The 18,381-nt window shown below is 49.1% G+C and overlaps 1 protein-coding gene across 5 annotated transcripts in view; it reads right to left on the minus strand.

Annotated features, from left to right (window-relative positions):
* Nucleotides 1–18,381, minus strand: part of AFAP1 (actin filament associated protein 1) — a 157,739-nt gene that overhangs the window by 14,461 nt on the left and 124,897 nt on the right. For all 5 annotated transcript variants that reach the window (XM_046656236.1, XM_046656237.1, XM_046656235.1 and 2 more), the window contains 3 exons: nucleotides 11,751–11,868; nucleotides 5,055–5,169; nucleotides 966–1,130 (listed from right to left, as the gene is read on the minus strand). In XM_046656236.1, the coding sequence (XP_046512192.1) occupies nucleotides 966–1,130; nucleotides 5,055–5,169; nucleotides 11,751–11,868 (398 nt within the window). The remainder of the gene's footprint in view (nucleotides 1–965; nucleotides 1,131–5,054; nucleotides 5,170–11,750; nucleotides 11,869–18,381) is intronic.

Genomic DNA, 18,381 nt, shown 5'->3' on the forward strand with positions numbered 1-18,381 from the left:
ATCCACCCCGCCTACACCTAGCCTCCCATTCTGTAAACTCCAAAAGCACTTCCTTTCACAAAAGTCCTTTAGGCACAAAGCCAGGACAGGCTCCAAGTGCTGACGGGCTGTTTCATGTGTTTGCAGGCCCCTCCGCCCCCCACGGTGAGCTGCCCGAAAGCAGGAGTCTCCCTCTGGAGCTTCCTGGTTGCTTCCCCGCTTGGCACTCCTCCCCGCTCCCCGCCCCCGACCAAGGTCAGCAAAAGCCAACTCTGAAGGGTCAGCCTCACCCCCGGATAAGAACCGGCCCTGAGCTGAGGCAATTTACACTGAAGCAGTTCCAGCCCCAGAGCCGGGAACCACTGGCCTGGCTCCCGATGGCAGGAAGAAACGAGCCTGGTCCGGAGACACCCTCCCGGCTCCCGGCTCGGTTCTCTCGACCCCTTTACTCCTCCTTCCTCTTTGGGGGTCGTTTCCACTAACTTGGTGTCTCCCCTTGATCCCTCCCAAGGAGTCAGACACTGTCTTGCTCTCACTAGCCCCTTCTCAGGGCATGGACGGCTCCTTCCACCATGCAGAGACCTCTCGCCCAGGTCTGTGGATGTCACCCATCCCTGTGGACTGTGCTCCTGCCGGGAAACCCAGCCGCCTCACTGTGCACAGTGAGCAGAGACTCCTGAGCCCTGAGGCTGGAGGGCTGTGCTGCAGACAACCTGAGCTGTCAGCACCCGGGGCGGGGACAGCTCCCTGGCACCCCTTTGCCTCAGTGAGCCGGGCCAGGGCCAGTCCTGGCCTCCTGCTGTTCCGTCACTCCACCACCGTGGCACCTGCCTGGGCTTCCAGGCTCCAAGCAGCTCTGCATGGAAGGACGCAGCCTTACACTAAGATGACAGCTGGGTGAGCCACAGACCCTGTGGGCAGAGTGGGAGGAAATCTAGACTCTAAGGCGAGCAGGCGCCCGGGCCAGTAGCAACCAGCCCGCATACCCGCGTTCACTTCGATGGCAGCCCGCAGGTCTCTCCTTTCCTTCCGGAGCTGCGCCAGCCTGTTCCGCAGGCCCTCCTTCCTTTTCAGCAGCTCCTCCTCTTTGGTCTGCAACCGCTTGGCATCTGCTTCGACTCGGTTCTTGCCATATTTGTACTGGTCAGCATCTTTAAAAAAAAGCAACAATAGGAAATCAGGTTTCAAAAAGCTGATAATAGGGTAATTCATAAAGCCTGTCTAATCAGCCAGCTCAGTGAAATCAACTCAAAGCTAGTTATTTTGCTAACTCAACAAGAAAAAGAACAGACCCGTTTGAACCAAATAGAAAAGTGACTGGTTCAAATTAACCAATGTTCTTCTAATCTAATTTAAAAAACAGAAAACAGAACATCAGGACATTCCTTTAATTCACTTCCCTTTGAGGGCTGCAGCTTACAACCCTCCGCAGGGCTGAGAGCGAACGTTCTATAATCTGAAAGTAGACAGCCTGTCGGCATCAACCCAATCTCTCGAATGTGCGTGGTGCCCTGGACTCTTCAGAACACCGCACGGCGCCGTCACATCTGACCCTTACAAGGGTGTTGTCCGACCGTTCTGCTGACCTGATGGCAGCCATTCCCTCCGCGGAGACCAGCAGCCGGCACGGACTGAGCACACAGTAAACGTCGGCTGAGAGAAGGAAGGGACAAATGGGTGCCCGAGAGGCAGCCCCCGAGGAGCGTCTGGAGCCCAGCTGGCTAGGTTTGAGTCCCAGCTTCCCACTGTGGCTGCAGGACCTTGAACAAGGGACTTGCCCTCTCTGTGCCTCAGTTTCCTCAACCGTGAAATGCGGACGCTAAGAGCGGGGACTGTGTAGGGCTGTCAGGAGGATTAAATTCAAACTTACAAAGCACTCAGAACAAGCACAAAATGAGCACTACATAGATGCTCATTCAACAAGATGAATGGATGGACGAATGAAGAGGAAATTAGTCTCAGGGAAAATTTAGAGACGTGGCCAACGTCACACGACTAGTTAATATCACAGTAAAATCCTGACCCTGTGCTCTTTCCCTCTGATTACACTGGCCTTTTGATAATAATAACTTAGAAAAAAGCCTTTCTGGAAAAACACACGGAAGAGATGAAGAAACGCGGTGGCCAACAAGACGGCTCAAGGACCCCGACTTCAAAGCTCCCAGTGTCTCCCGATTGCCTCTAATAGCCAGTCCCTCCCACCCAGTCAGGGCCCAAGGCTGCCCAGATGGCCCGGCCCACAATGCTCCACGACTGTCCATTTGCACATCCGGCTCCCTCGCTAGACTAGAAATGCCTTCCGGGTAGAAGACGTGGAGGGTGGCGTGACGCTGACGACAAAGGCCCTGGACAGCGAGCTGGCCCTGACTCTGGGCAGGCAAGTCATCTCCCTGAGCCTCAGCTTCATCCTCTATGCAGCACAAGTGACGCGCCTCCCTGTGGGTTTTTAAAGAAATCTGACATATGACCCTAAAACCCTAACAAAACCACGTGACGCGTGGGACATGGGGGACACTCACTGGCGGCTCTAATCACTGTGAGTGAGAACAGAGTCCCCAAGCCCTGTCCATCAGTGACAACGTGAGCCAACTCTAGCGCCTGTGCAAAGGCCGGATTCATGAGTTCTTGCAATGCCCCCATTGTGATTGCAATGAAGGACTGCACTTATCAAGGCGGGTACAAAGTCACCACTTCCCGCTCAATTTCCTCTCACCAAAAACCAGAAGAAAACACAGAGAATGACATTCAAAGGATGGCATCGTGGGGCTAACCAAATCAACAATCTGAAACAGAAGCCCGGCTAGTGGCGGCCAGGGTAACAACACGTTCTGCCAACAGGCAAAGTCCAGACTCTATCCACTCGCTTCCAATCTGCCAAGTTTCCTCAGCAAACCCGCATGCCATAACCTACAGATTTCCCCATCTTTTGGTCCCCATGCAATAAACGCCATCCAGTCTATGATGCAATTGGCTACATTCAGCAAAAACACAGAATGTAAGTTTTTCTCTTTTGTCACCATTAGATGTCACCAAAGTTAACAAAAATCCCCTACAGAAAGTCTCATAAAATAAAGGAATAAGCCCTCCAGGAAATTAAACAAGCGGGGGTCCTGAGAGAGAAGGCTCTGGGAGCAGAGGTTTCGTGTGGTTCAGGCCCCGCTCAACGAAGCTCTCAGGCACAGGTTAGCCCTCCCTCCCCTCCCCAAGTGAACCAAACTAAAAATGGACGCGAATAGAAACATACACAACTGCCTTAGGGAAATAAGATTTGCAGAAAGCTAAGGTCGAAACTGAATGAATTAGGACGACGGCAACCTGAAAGAGCCAGCTCCCTGTCTGCTTGAACTGTGCGCCTGAGGAGGGCGGGGGTGTGGAGGAGCTCGTGTGGGGAACACTGGTCTCTGTGTGGCCGAGGCAGCCCGGTACTGCTGGGCAGGTCCGAGCCTCGTGCACGCACAGGGCCAAGGACGAAGCCGGCCTCTCCACCCGCCGTGCGTCCTCTCTAACTCTGAGATTGAATCACAGTGCAAACAGGGAGGTCCGCAATTTAGGGACGGAGAACACCTGGCGTAGAGGTCACTAAGTGACCAGCTGGCCTTGTCTTCATGAACATGGAGACTGGTCCACCAGTGACTCTGAGCCAGATTCGTCACTTCCCGAGTGACCATATCAAACTCACCACTGGAGCCTAACGCACATTTTCCTCCCTGGAAAGCTGCCCTGACTTCGGAGCCTGACTTCCAGGCCGACTTCGGAGCCCCTGACCTTGGTGAAAGCCCGTGCTGCAGCTTGGACACCTGCCTCCCTGCCTCCGTGTGTCTCTCCGAGGCCGGAGCAGCTCCTCCGTCTGACCGCTGCACCGCAGCAAGGGGCAGCGCGCCCTGATGCTGACGCTGCCTGGCGCGCTGGGTGAGCAGGGCTCCGCACCACAGGGCCGAGGCAGACACAGACACAGAGAACAGCAGCCCCGACCCGGCCCTCTGCACACAGGGGCGGCTGAGTCTGCCCCTGTGTCTTACCGCTTCTCTGCTGAGTCTGTCCCCTGCCAGATCTGGAGTCTGAAAACCTGGCTCTCACTCTGGTTCTGCTATGTGCCAGCTGTGCGACCTTGGGGAAGACACTGAATGTCTCAGAGTTTATTTCCACGTTTGTACGATGGGCTGGATGATAATGCCTGCTCTTATAAAACTGGCTATGGGAATTAAACAGGAGAACATAACAACAGCTTCCTGTCGAATACAGAGCACTGCAGGAACGAGGACTCCTTAGAAAGCCTTACATTTCTCTAGTGCTTTGAGGTACGATTGTCACCTCAACTATTTCTAGCAAGAAACCACAGTGGCCACTGGTCTACACCTCTAACGTCTAGAAACTGGGTTTAGAGAGTTTATGCAGCTTGACCAAAGTCACTAAGTCACCAGCTGATCAGGGACGCAAACCGAGGTGTCCTGACCCACAGTCCAGGGCTGCCTGAACCTGCAGTCGCCTCACACTTCAATATGCTCAACCGGTTAACAGTTAACAAACCGGCACTTAACTAGGCTCAACCAATTCCACAGGGAACAAACCAGCTTTGATTTCCCTTTTATATCACAGACATAAAAGCTGGGTTATGAAAATCGCTGCCACTCTTTTTTTTTTTTTAAAGATTGGCACCTGAGCTAACAACTGTTGCCACTCTTTTTTTTTTTTTTCCCTGCTTTATCTCCCCAAATCCCCCCGGTACATAGTTGTATATCCTAGTTGCAGGTCCTTCTAGTTGTGGCATGCGGGACACTGCCTCAGCGTGGCCTGATGAGCGGTGCCATGTCTGTGCCCAGGATCCGAACCGGCGAAACCCTCGGCCACCGAAGTGGAGCGCGTGAACTTAACTACTTGCCCACGGGGCCGGCCCCGTCGCCACTCTTCAGTCCAGCCAATGAGGCAGGATGACAGTGCAGAGTTCCATCTCTCTGACACACCCTCACCGCCGGCATCCTCTACCCGGGCAGGTGAGGAGAGAAGATGGCTCAGACAGCACCAACTCTGCAAATGCACCTAAACCCAGGACGCAGGAAACCAAAGGATCCACTTACTCGACGGCGTGCGCTTCACGCTGGCTGCCGAATCGGCTTTCTTCTGCTGGTTGCTCAGAGTCTTCCCTTTTCCTGTAACCCCGCTGGACGCTAGTGGGGGCTTTTTACCCCTCAACTGTTGAAACAAACATACAACAAAATTAAAAACAAACAATAAAGACAACTTGGGCGTCTTTTGCAGTAAATTTTTTCAGTCTCTGATTCCTTAAATAAAACCTAGCATAGACAGAAAAAAACGAGGGTAGGAGAAAACCAACTTGGTTTCCAAACATCAGACTGCTGTCACTTTCCTGGGCTGGCTAAGAAGGCTTAGCACTGAGCTTCAGAGGAAATGAGGAACTCTGGGCTGTCTCAGTTGGAACGCAATAAAAGTTATGTATTTCTACTGGGAGATCACAAATGCTACTCAAGAAACGGGCACAGGCAGTTGAGCATCCAAGAGCATTCAGGTGAGATTGCCAAAATTTGTGTTTCTAAAGATAGACAGCTTTTATTTGGGTGGAACGCCCGTCAGGAGTTCGATTTCTGCTACGAGGGCGCTTCCACTGACTGACGTCCTCACAGGATAAACTACCACCTTCTGGCTCATTGATAGGGTCTGGGGGAGGAAGCCGGAGAAGCATGGGAGAGAGCAGTAGGCCCTGAATCTTAACTGACCGCAGGCTTTAGCAAGTGCAGTCTCTCCTGCCGTCTTTGACTGCTGCAAGCCAGCGCATGCTTAATCCGCTGAAGTCACGCACATGCATTTCAGTCGCCTAACAAATCCAGCTTTCTTACGCTGGACCGCCATCACGGACGGCAAAGGTTAACTCCATGCGTCTGAGCTCAGGCCTTCCCACTCCACGGCCCTGCTGCCAGGGGCTGGGGTTTTGGGAGAAGACACATTGGCTTCAAATTCTGGCTCCATCAATTAGGAGATGCTGAGCAAGTCACAAAAACTTTCTGAGCCTCCGGGGGCTCATTTAAAAATATGAAGATATCAGTTCCTCCTCACAGGGTTCCTAAAAAGGTTGAAGGACACACCATATGCATGCAAGCACATGGCACACTGCAGCTGTTCAACGAGCAAAAGATCTCTCCATCAAATAGAAGGTCCCCTTCAAAACGACCAAACGAGGACAGGAAAATTAAATGTACCATAATTCAACCTGCAAATGTGTTTCCTACTTAAAGCAAAATAACAATGAACAAAAACAAAGCACACGGAAACCGTGCATCCTATGATTTCAAACGAAGCTGGGAACAATCCAGTGAGCAGGATAGCATGTCCCGTCTTAAGGTTCTTTCCCCAAAGAACTCTAACACCAACAAAAAGGCAGATAAACAGAGAGATACACGTTTGCTCAGTAACCCACTAGACATCTGACAGAAAGAGTCCTACAAAACTAGAGGCCAGCGGCTTCCACGGCCGACTGCAATGGTCTGCGCCCTCGGACTCGCTGACTCACCATCAGGGATGGAATCTGAGCAATTGTCGATAACCATCAAAAACAAACAAAAACTCGCACGTGATCTGACGGACTCAGAGGCCTGGAGGAGCCGCTGTGAGCCACCACTCTCTGAACATCTAGGACCTCACCTGGCACTCATCACTTTTTTTAAGATTATACACAAAACAGAGGGAAAAGAAAAGAACTTAAAACATGCCCATCTGCTTTGTGTTTGTAGAGTACTCTTATACGTGGTGATTAGATCTTTATGCAAAGCACAGAAAATTCTTAGGCTGAAAACGCATGAAAACATAAAATCAGTATTTACCCTGAAATATTACCATTTGCCATAAATACGAGGTGTGAGATGGACAACAGTCCCATGTGGAGGTTATTTATCACTCAATGATAACCTCAAATCCTTACTATCATCTACTTAGGTTTTCGGGAATACACTTTTATGCTCATTACAGGAAAATACGGCAGTACTCCGAATAATCCTATTTAACGTTTGAAGATCAAAAAGCAATTTAGTACATGGAGTCTACCATTCCTCATGTGTAGTGCAAACATAGTAAAGAAACCTGCCGCTCAAGAATCTTCTGGAAACTTTTATTGTCCTTGTCCTTCTCCAATCTTTGCTTTAGTTGGCATAATTCACAAAATTCACTGGGGAATTCTCCAAGAACAGAGAGAGCCAGATGTGAGCAAAGAAATCCAATGTCTAAACATTGAACCAGTTAAGAATATTTAATCAGTTCCTGGGTAGGCAAACGTTGATCGTATTTGCAAATTATATTCTAGTTGAGGGAAAAAAATTACGTTTTACCCTTGGCGAGTCTCATTTACTACAAGCTGGTGAATATACCATCATTGCAAAACTGTGGGAGGACTGTGCCTTAAGACGATTCTAGAACATAACAACGAGATGCTGTACCTGGGAGTTGAGCCCGAGAGACGCCCTCCCCAGAGAAGAGGTGTTAGTGACAGACTGAGCGGAAGGCGGGCTGCAGGAGGTGGGGTGTTTGTAATGGTTACAGGACAGTGTGTCAGTGGACAACCTAGAAGCCTTTCTGCCAGCGGGCGGGTAGCGTGCAAAGATTTTCGGAGACGGCAAGTTATCGTAGAGAACCGCGTTATCGTAAAGCACCTCTTCTCCCGGGCCGCGGCCGCCGGGGGCAGGAAAGCCATCGTCGGGTTCCCACTGTAACACACACAGCGTCGTTAGTGCCTCAGCCACAGAAAGCACAGCGGGGGTTAGCACACTGAGACGTTACTAGCACCCCCAAAACACGTCCATGCACCCCCCGCTGTTATCAGTATCACACACACGTAGGTGGACGGATTCAAAAGAACTTCCCTACTTTTGGGGACTTAAAGGTTTCTTTTTTCCTTAAATCGTTCCCAGGGTCATTGGCTTATGAAGTTTTTGTTTTGTTCTGTTTTTGAAAGTCGAAAGAAAAATACTGATTTGACATTTCTTTCCTCAAAGAACCAGATTTCAGAAGGCGTCCTGATCCAGAAAGCAGGAGCGACGTGACGTAAGGAAAGGGATGCTGGAATGCAGTCCGGGCCCCTGGAGCTCCGGCTCCAGCGAGAAGACAGGTACCATCTCAGCAGCGCACTTTGGTTTATTTCACAGGAATTACTACGTTCCAGACCTTGTTTTAAGTGCTTGACGATATCCACTATGTAATTCTCATGGGAATCTTACAGTGTAGGAGGAAACTGAGGCAGAGAGACATCGCGGTAAGAGGCGGAGCTGGCTTTAAGAGCTGTGCTCAGAACCCCACACGCTGCTGCCTCTACACCTCAGGCTGCCCCAGGGTGGGGGGACCTCCCCGGGCTCTCCTGCGTCTGCCCTGCAGGCATCGGTGTGCCTGTCAGCAGGCACCTCTGGGCCACACTTTTTCGTGCCTGAAGAAGGGGCCGTAAACAAAACAGTCTGTTAAAAGACAGAAATCAAATCATCACAGAAAACAAGATGTTTCAAAATGCAACTGACATAATGGCATTATTTTAGGGGGAAATCTTTTTACAAAGGACTAAAATAGCTACAAGCCACTTTAGAACGTGGGCATTAAAGTACAAATTAAAACCAAAAACTACGACCACAGCCAGATCCTTTTAAGTTTTAAAGGTCTTCATAAACTGTTTCGCATTTACAAAAAAAGAGCAATATTAATTCATATCTCATGCTCATTTTACCCTATTTTTATATCCTTCTTGCAGAGTTTCTTTCTGCCAGACTATAATTACAGCCTTTTGTTACAAAAATAGAAAAGGTTTAAAATTTCATAGGAGGAATGTTTTTATTCCTCTGCAATCACTTCAATGTGCCTATTTTTGTGATGCTGGGGACCCATCTATAATTTAAAAATAATGGTAGATGCAGATAAACTGGGATGTGAGCATTTCATAATTGCAGCCCAGCATATATTTGCCCAGAGTTATTAAAATGGTCTAGACTAGACTATCATTTTCCTAAAATACCAAAGGATTAAGTCACATGGTAGACTTAGAAAACAGAAACTCCGTAGAAGTTTCTAGATTAAAAGTGTGTGTGTGCATGCACTTGTGCACATCAGAAGATCCTTTTTGAGATTCACTTTCATCTTGCTTTAGGCGTTGGGGGAACACTGGGTAAGAATTAACTTAAGTTGAAAGACTGCTAAAATGTCAGGTATTGGATCAAAAACTTTATAAAAGTGAGCAATGAAGGCTTCCAAAAAAGAGATTATGTGGTAATGGAGCCCAGCACGTAGAAAAATAGTTCAAGAAAGGCCCGAGCTTCAAGTAAGCCCTTGATAAGCAAAGAGCGACAAACCCTGCAGAGCACGTTAGGTCCTAAATGCCGCATCGCCCGCCCAGCAATGCACCGGCAGAAACAGTTCCCAAACGCAGAGCCCGTTAGGAAGGGCAGATGGTTATTTCCAAGGCAGATGAAGCTGTGAGAGTAGCGAGAGCTCACTCCTGGGGAAGGCCTGGACCCACATAACACCAACTGCAACAGAAGGGGACAGGGAACTAGCCAGCTGGACTGGTACTTGTGCAGGTCCGTGCTTTCTCCAAGCCCCTCGGCTCGCCTGACACTCTCGGGTGGAAGGTGTGCATGTGGGGAAACCCCTTTGAGGAAAAGCTGTGAGAAGGGGCCTCAGGGCAGGAAGGTCTAGAGAAAGGTTTGTGTGTATCTTTCAAAAAAAGTTGGTGGCTGAGATGGAAGGCTGAGAGCAGACCCTCCTGTGAGGGGGAGTTTGGCAGCGGGGGCTCCTAGGGGAGCTAAGGCTGCTCTGTCAAGAGTTGCTGGTGTCTGCACAGAATGGAGGCAGGGAGAGCCAGGGCACCTTGACAACGGCACAGTGACTACGATGAGGCTGGACTGAGACCCTGCTCCTGTAAGGGTCGCCACGGGGCCTTTCCCTCAGGGGGTGGGCCTGCATGAGCTCCTCCACAGGGGTGGGGGGCTACGGTATAATGGGCACCAGGACCCCTCAAACCCTGCACTCCCCAGTGGCAATGGTGGTGGTGGGAATGGGGAGCAAGGAGACTCAGTGGGCCTTGTGTTTTCTCACTGCGGGGCACAACTCGTCTGCCATCCCACTCCAGACCACCGCAGACTCAGACAGGACTCCGTCTGATGGACTTTGCAGCCAGCGAGGGATTTCCAGTGGCTCTGCTCACAGCGCAGCACCCACGTCCTAACACGGAACCTGATGTGCATCTGAATCTGCATTTGAACAAGTCCCTGCCATGCCCAGGGCCCCGGTCAGCTCTTCCTCTCCACCCTCCTTCTTCCACTCCACTAGCCTAGGAGGTCCTTTGCGGATGAGGGCAGTCTCTTAGCCATTTTGTTTTCAATCCCTAGCACAGAGCCTAGACACTAGGAGACACCCGGAAAATAAGGAAGGAGAGAGAGGGAGGAGTTAGGAGGGAAGGAAGGAGAGAGAGGATGGGAAGGAAGGAGAGAGGTGGGAAGGAGGACGGACTCTGTGAGGAAGCTCCTTTTCAGACGCATGTGAGGAGCCATGGACGGACTGCTCTCCTGGCCAGAACCCCAGGGCAGGCTTGACGGGGTGGGAGGGGGTGTCTGACAGCAGGAAGGCCCATAGCAAGACATCCAAGAGCCCAGGGACAGAAGACATCCCAGTTCTTGATTAACTGCCTGGCCACCTCTGACCCAGACCACAATAACCTTATTTTCAGTTTGCTTATATTCCTGAGCTCTGGGAGTCGTGACTCCCTCACCCCCTCAGGAAGGCAGTGGTCTCCTGGTTCCCGCCTCGGGCAGGTGAGTGTTTTATGACGATGGATAACAGGGAGCTGACTGATGACATCCATCAAAATACCGAGAAAAGAATGGGCTGAGCAAAACAGTAGGAAAAAAAAATCTAAAATACCTTCTAAGGTTGAAAAAATAACAAACATACTCTATGCCAACCTTTGAAACCTATCTTAATATAGATGCCAATTTTAAACCCACCCGACAGTGGGAGACAAATGGTAGAATGGTTTTTTGAGCGGCTTCCAGGAGTCTGCTGGCCCTGAAGGCCTCCGCTCTGATGGCCCAGAGGATGGCACAGGCCTGGCCCCGGGAAGACGCCCCATAAATGCTGTCAGACAAATAATATGGAGACATGGCATTTATCGCTAAGTGCCACTAACTATACATAAGACAAAAGACTGAGAACAAATCAAAACACTCCTAAGGCCAGAGAGGCCAGGAGGCTAGTTCTCACGCAGAGCCGTCACCACCCTCTCCAGTGTCTGCACACAGGGAGACACGTGGCACCAGTCAGGAGCCCAGTCCGCGGAGGCCACAGGAGGGCACGCGGCTCGAGTCTCAGGGTGGTCATCGCTCCGCGGCAACACCTCCTCCCTGACGGGGATTTCTCAGCATTTGATCACACCGGGAGACGACTATTCGTTGGTAACTTCTACTGTGCTGTATTTTGATCCGTCCACGTTACAGACTCGAATGTGCTGTCCTTTGTCAGTCTTCCAGCGTGTGCAGAACTGTTCAATTATGACACTGACACTGACTGACGGACTGTCCCCCGCTGTCAAACCACCTACGTGTTCAAATGCAGATCAAGACGGGCAGCCTGCCAAACCCCAGGCGGGCAGAGGGGACACAGCTTCCATCAGCCTGCGTGGGGAGCGAGCCCTCCCTCCCCCGGACTGAAGCGGGGCGCTGCGCCACGGACCTTCACCGCGCCCCTGCCTGCCACCACGGACGAGCGCTTCCTCCCCAGGATGGCACACTCACCGAGCCGTCTATGCACGGGACGTCGTCATAGTGCAGTGCCGTCCCACTGGGGTGGGCGTAGCCGCTGGAGGTGCCCCCTAGATAGGGATTAGTAGATAGAAGTCGCCTGTTCACGAAACTGAAAGAAAGGAAACGGATTAGGACCCTCCAATCAATCAACAAGGCTCGCACAAGCTCGGCCCTGAGGCTCAGGGCCGCCAGAGGCCGCGGCGTGGGAATATCAGGACCAGGATAGATGGGGTGTCCGGCTAAAGCCATCGGGAGAGCTTCCTCACCCACAAAACAGGCCCCTGCCGCCCTGCAGAACCGGGGCAGGGCTGGTGCCAACGCGAGCTGGGTGCAGAAAGCAACGTCCGGCATGTAACCGGCGTCCCAGAAACAACCCCCATCCCTGTCATCAGCCGTCTGTAGCAGGGGGCTCCTGCCACCGCCTGCTTTGGTGAACACGGCTTCCCTGGGGCAGCGCTGTGACCCTCGTTTCCGCACCTCTGTGGCCGCTCTGAGACTCTAGGCGCTTCTTTCACGAGCCTGGAAACTCGCAAACGCAGAGACCACGTGGTCCTCACAACTGAAACGTTCACTATCTGGCCCTTTTCGGGAAAAGCTCATGGACCCCTCAGCCCTTCAGAACATTTCCTCAACAAGCATTTCTCGAGTTCTCAGTGTCATTCAGTGTCACTACCACCTCAGTGCAGCTCATCTTCCCCTCTAATCCCCGCTTCCCTGAACTTCTGGAAGCCTCTGACAGCGGCCAGTGCCATCCTCCAAGAGGCCAGCCAGACCACGTCACTCCTCCGCTCGGAACTGCTGGCGGCTACCGAAGTGGCTCCTAGAGCAATCCTGAGGGCTGCCATGTGGCCCGCAGGGCTCTGAGCGCCCGAGCGCCCAGCCCTGCCACCTGCCCGCACATCTCCCCCTGCGGGCCCCACTCACCAGGCCCCGCCTCAGGGCCCTGCTGTCCCCACTGCTGGCAGCTCTTCTCCTGAGGACCCTCACTCCCTTCAGTCCCAGTGGGAATGTCACTTTATTAGGAGCCCCCTGAGCACCTGAAACAAGCAGCACACCGCCCACCTGGGCACCCCTCGCCTCTCCCCCCCTACTCCTTCCTCCCACTACCAGCCACACCTCACAGCTCATAGCATTCTGCGTTTCCTGGCCATTTTCCCCACCAGGACAGGAGCTTCAGGAGAAGGGCCGTCGTCACTATGGTCCAGCCCCATGTCCCGAGTGTCCAGGACGTGCTGGTGCACATGGGGCTCAGCAAACACTTGCTAAGTGCGTGCACGGTGCACTCCTGGAGCGATGCTGCTCACAGGCAAGGATAGAAAGGCCAAGGGAGAAGTAACCTAGACAGCTGCCTCTCCTAATTAGGGAAAGGAAAAGAGCCTGGAGTAAAAAAATGATTTTTTTTCCAAATTTTGTTTCTATGCAGGATCTTACCTTTCCATGGTAACTAGATGCATAAAAAAGAGAGGGAAGAAAGTGAGGGCGGTACAGGGGCCAGTGAACATGGCCTCTCCGACAAGAGGTCTTGCAACAAAGCTAAGCCGGCTCCTGGTTCAGGAAAGGGAGAGAGGAACCCGTGGGCAAGGAGGAGTCCGGGCGCGCGGCCCTTCAGGGCGCACACTGCCCTCTGCTGGGAGAAGACGGCTGTGCACGCCCAGGTCCACCTGAGATGCACCACTCTTTAATTCCAACTCTTCTCGTTGTTTCTGATAAAAAATGTATAGGATTATTCCATACTTAAAATGCATAAAAGTATATGTAGGACACTAACAATGAACTAACAGAAAAAGAACTCAAGAACTCTATCCCATTCACAATCGCAACGAAAAGAATGAAATACCTTGGGATAAACTTAACCAAGGAAGTGAAGGATCTATACAATGAAAACTACAAGACTTTCTTGAAAGAAATAGGCGGTGACATAAAGAGATGGAAAGACATTCCTTGCACATGGATTGGAAGAATAAACATAGTTAAAATGTCCATACTACCTAAAGCAATATACAGATTCAATGCTATCCCAATCAGAATCCCCAGAACATTCTTCACAGAAATTGAACAAACAATCCTAAAATTCATATGGGGGAACAAAAGACCGCGAATTGCTAAAGCAATCCTGAGCAAGAAAAACAAAGCCGGCGGAATCACAATCCCCGATTTCAAAACATACTACAAAGCTACAGTGATCAAAACAGCATGGTACTGGTACAAAAACAGGTCCACAGATCAATGGAACAGAATTGAAAGCCCAGAGATAAAACCACACATCTATGGACAGCTAATCTTCGACAAAGGAGCAGAGGGCCTACAATGGAGAAAAGAAAGTCTCTTCAACAAATGGTGCTGGGAAAACTGGACAGCCACATGCAAAAGATTGAAAATTGACCATTCTTTTTCACCACACACCAAAATAAACTCAAAATGGATCAAAGACCTAAAGATTAGGCCTGAGACAATAAGTCTTTTGGAAGAGAATATAGGCAGTACACTCTTTGACATCAGTTTCAAAAGAATCTTTTCGGACACTATAACTCCTCAGTTGAGGGAAACAATAGAAAGAATAAACAAATGGGACTTCATCAGACTAAAGAGCTTCTTCAAGGCAAGGGAAAACAGAATTGAAACAAAAAAACAGCTCACTAATTGGGAAAAAATATTTACAAGCCACTTATCCGACAAAGGGTTAATCTCCATAATATACAAAGAACTCACACTGCTTAACAACAAAAAAACAAACAACCCGATCAAAAAATGGGCAGAGGACATGAACAGACATTTCTCAAAAGAAGATATGAATATGGCCAATAGACACATGAAAAGATGTTCATCATCGCTAATCATCAGGGAAATGCAAATCAAAACTACACTAAGATATCACCTTACCCCCGTTAGATTGGCAAAAACATCCAAAACCAAGAACGACAAATGTTGGAGAGGTTGTGGAGAAAGAGGAACCCTCATACACTGTTGGTGGGAATGCAAACTGGTACAGCCACTATGGAAAACAGTATGGAGATTTCTCAAAAAGTTAAAAATAGAAATACCCTATGACCCAGCCATCCCATTACTGGGTATCTATCCTAAGAACCTGATATCAGATATCTCAAGAGTCCGTTGCACCCCTATGTTCATCGCAGCATTATTTACAATAGCCAAGACGTGGAACCAGCCTACGTGCCCAGAAACTGATGATTGGATAAAGAAGATGTGGTATATATACACAATGGAATACTACTCAGCCATAAAAAAAGACAAAATTGGTCCATTCACAACAACGTGGATGGACCTCGAGGGCATTATGTTAAGCGAAATAAGTCAGTCAGAGAAAGACGAACTCTATATGACTCCACTCATAGGTGGAAATTAGTATATTGAGAAGGAGATCTGACCGGTGGTTACCAGGGAAAAGGGGGGGGTGGGGGGAGGGCACAAAGGGGGAAGTGGTGTACCCACAACATGACTAACAAAAATGTACAACTGAAATCTCACAAGGTTGTAATCTATCATAACATTAATAAAAAAATAAAAATAAAAAAAAAATAAAATGCAAGTGATTTAACAAAAAAAGTATATGTAGGACAAGAAAATGTATAGGAAAAGAAGAAATTCAAGAATGAGAAGTTTAATTTGTTTTTAAATATATATTTGAGGTTTTCTAATGTAAATGTCTCATTGGAGGGTATTTTGGGAGTCAGGCACTCTGTACACTTTTTGTCAGTGAGAGCAGTAAATGGAATGAATGAAAAACCCTGGCCACATGGACCACTCCTTCCTCGTGTGGGGGGCCCGCGACAACGCCCCACCACTGCACAGTGATGGGTGCCACACGAGTCTGTTCTGTGTCCTGGCTGAGGGAGGCCCGGCCGGCAGAGACTGTCTCCTGCGTGGTCTGCATCTCCAGTGTCTGGAGCTGTAACTAGCCCTTACACTGGTGTGCAGATGCCAGGAGGGCATGGGGGCCACCAGGGGACAGGACAGAAGCTTGCCTGTGTGGAACAAACAGCAGCAGGACGCTTCTGACTCAGGACGTGAGAATGAGAGGCGCGCAGTGTGTCCCAGCCGAAGAGGCCTTAGCCACCGGTCAGTGTGCCCCTCACCTCACAGAGAGGACCAAAACCAAAGAGGCCCCAAAGAGAAAGCGGAGCCAAGACTAAGGGTTAGGCCTGTCTTCTGCCTTGACGCTCTTCCTACAACAGGGCTTTTAGCTGAACAGAAAAGTGGAAATGAGATAAGGACCGTTTGTTAAACCAAAAACATAAGACACATACGAAATATGTATGTTGTGGTAAAGTGCACATAACATTTACCATCTCAACCAGTTTTAAGTGCACGGTCCTGGGGCATTAAGTATATTTATGTTGAGCAACCATCCCCACTGTCCATCTCTAGAACTTTTTCATCTCCCCAAACTGAAACTCTGTCCCCATTCAACATGGATTCCCATCCCCCTCCCCCAGCCCCAGGCAACCACTATTCCACTTTCTGTCTCTATGAATTTGATGGCTCTGGGGACCTCACAGAAGTGGAATCATACAGTATTTGTCTTTTTGTGACTGGCTTTTTTCACTGAGCATAATGTCCTCAAGGTTCATCTGTGTTTTAAGTAAATATATTTTAAAATACTTTCCCAGGGACTCAAATGAGGGGGTGACTCAAGGCGACAGTTTCCTGTCTGTCTATTCCCCTCTCCGTCCACACTGATCCCCTGCTTTGATCATCATCATTATTATTATAACTTTCTCAAGGGTCTCCCACTGAGCGTGACTTCAAAAGAGTCACATGAGAAAAATTCAGAACACTTCCCTTGCATCATATAATTTATATATCTCATTTAAAAACAGGCCTCAAGAAAATATATTAACTGCTTACCATTATTAATATTCCTAAATATATCACTCGTCCTGGGAGAATTTACATAACTATTTGTCTTTTACTGTCCTTTTCCCAAAATATACTATTGCCCTTTCTCCCTCAGACACATCCAACGCACAGATAATTTCCCTAATAACCTTAAAAACATTCATTAACCGGCTGCCAATTTACATAAAGGCAAGAAATTAATTTACTCTTAGAATATTTATCACATTGGCTAGATACCATATTTTATATTTCGAACAATGTTTCCTTGTTAAATCTCTTCTCAAGTTTTAAAAGAATGTTGAGCTAGAAAACTGAAAAATGAAAATAAACATCACTGCTAAGTGACATCTATAAATATTTTAATGAAGTAGCCAAGACTCTCGCAGCCATAAACTGATGACATGCTTATTTTTAACAAACAATTTTTAAATATTGTGATCTACATTCCTTTCTCAAGAATGCGACCTTCCCACGTTTGGTTTCGACCCTATTCCACTCATTTAGAATGCAGAAGCCAAGTTGCGTTCCAGGGGAAACATCCGGGTTTCTCTGAAACGAGGTTGTCAGTTGGCTGATTATGGCTGAAGTCACATGTGGACTTAGGAGAAGCATTGGGAAATCCAGTAACTTCCAAACAGCCAGTTAACAATCATAAACTCTTTCCTTTTATGTCACTGTAGATGTGTAGATTTTGCAAACCTGACTTATGGGCACTACGTCTCTTAAAACAGCCACTTTAAATGTGCGTTATGCACTGCGTGGTACTGAGTGATCAGGAGAGTCACTATAATTTTGCTGATTAGATAGAACGTTATACGGAAAAATAATGAACATAAACAGAACAGTCAGTATTTGACTATGTCATCCTGATTTTTACACAAAAGAACAGTGGTAACAACAGGTAGTTTATACTTTAAAAACCTTCTAGCATTACTGGAGATTTTGTACAAGATGAATTCATTTTGTCAAGGCCATTTACCTTAGTCAGGGAGAACACAGTGGCTTGAATCCCAATATGGGCTAGTCATCTTTTCTTTACTTAGCCCCGGAATTTCCTAGTCAAGCACTAAATAAATATTCATTCTCAAATGTTTATGTTCAAAGGAAGACTGCTCAAGTGCCCCAGAAACACCACTTGTTGGAAAACCTAAACGGTGGTGTTCACATTAAACAGGCAAATAACGCTGTAAACGTCTGAGTTCACCCTCTTCGTACTCAGAGGGTTTGACGGTCTCAGAGGGCGCGGGCGGGTCTGCCAGCAGGTGCTGGTGTGTTCACTATCAATGCTGATCGTACAATTCCAGCACCGGTTTTGTTTCAACCCACCTCTCCTCGGCCCCAAATCCAGACTGTCTAAGGACAAGGGAGAAAGAAGCGGGAGGCCAGGGAACAGAGAGAACAGAGGCAGAGGTCGCGTTGGACGCCGCCTTCTCTAACCCTCCATTTCCTACCCCAGGCAGCCGAGGCACTGAGAGGCCGGGAATAGCTTGTCCAAACTTTGCCACTCAGTCAATACCACAGCAGAAGCAGACCCGATTTCCTTCCTCCTAGTCCAACACTCTTCCCCTCGTACCCACGGCACATCTTTAGACCGACGGTCTGCGGGCTCCTGCCAAGCACAGCCCCTTCCACTGGTTCAGGATTGTCTGGCTGCCTTTGCGCGACAACGCAGAGTTGGGCAGTCGCGACAAAGAGGAGTGGTTACGATGGAGAACACACGGTCTGCAAAGCTGGAAGGACCCGCCATCCTGCCCTCTACAGGGAA

The sequence above is a fragment of the Equus quagga genome, chromosome 3, assembly GCF_021613505.1.
Source record: "Equus quagga isolate Etosha38 chromosome 3, UCLA_HA_Equagga_1.0, whole genome shotgun sequence".
NCBI classification, from domain to species: Eukaryota; Metazoa; Chordata; class Mammalia; order Perissodactyla; family Equidae; genus Equus; species Equus quagga.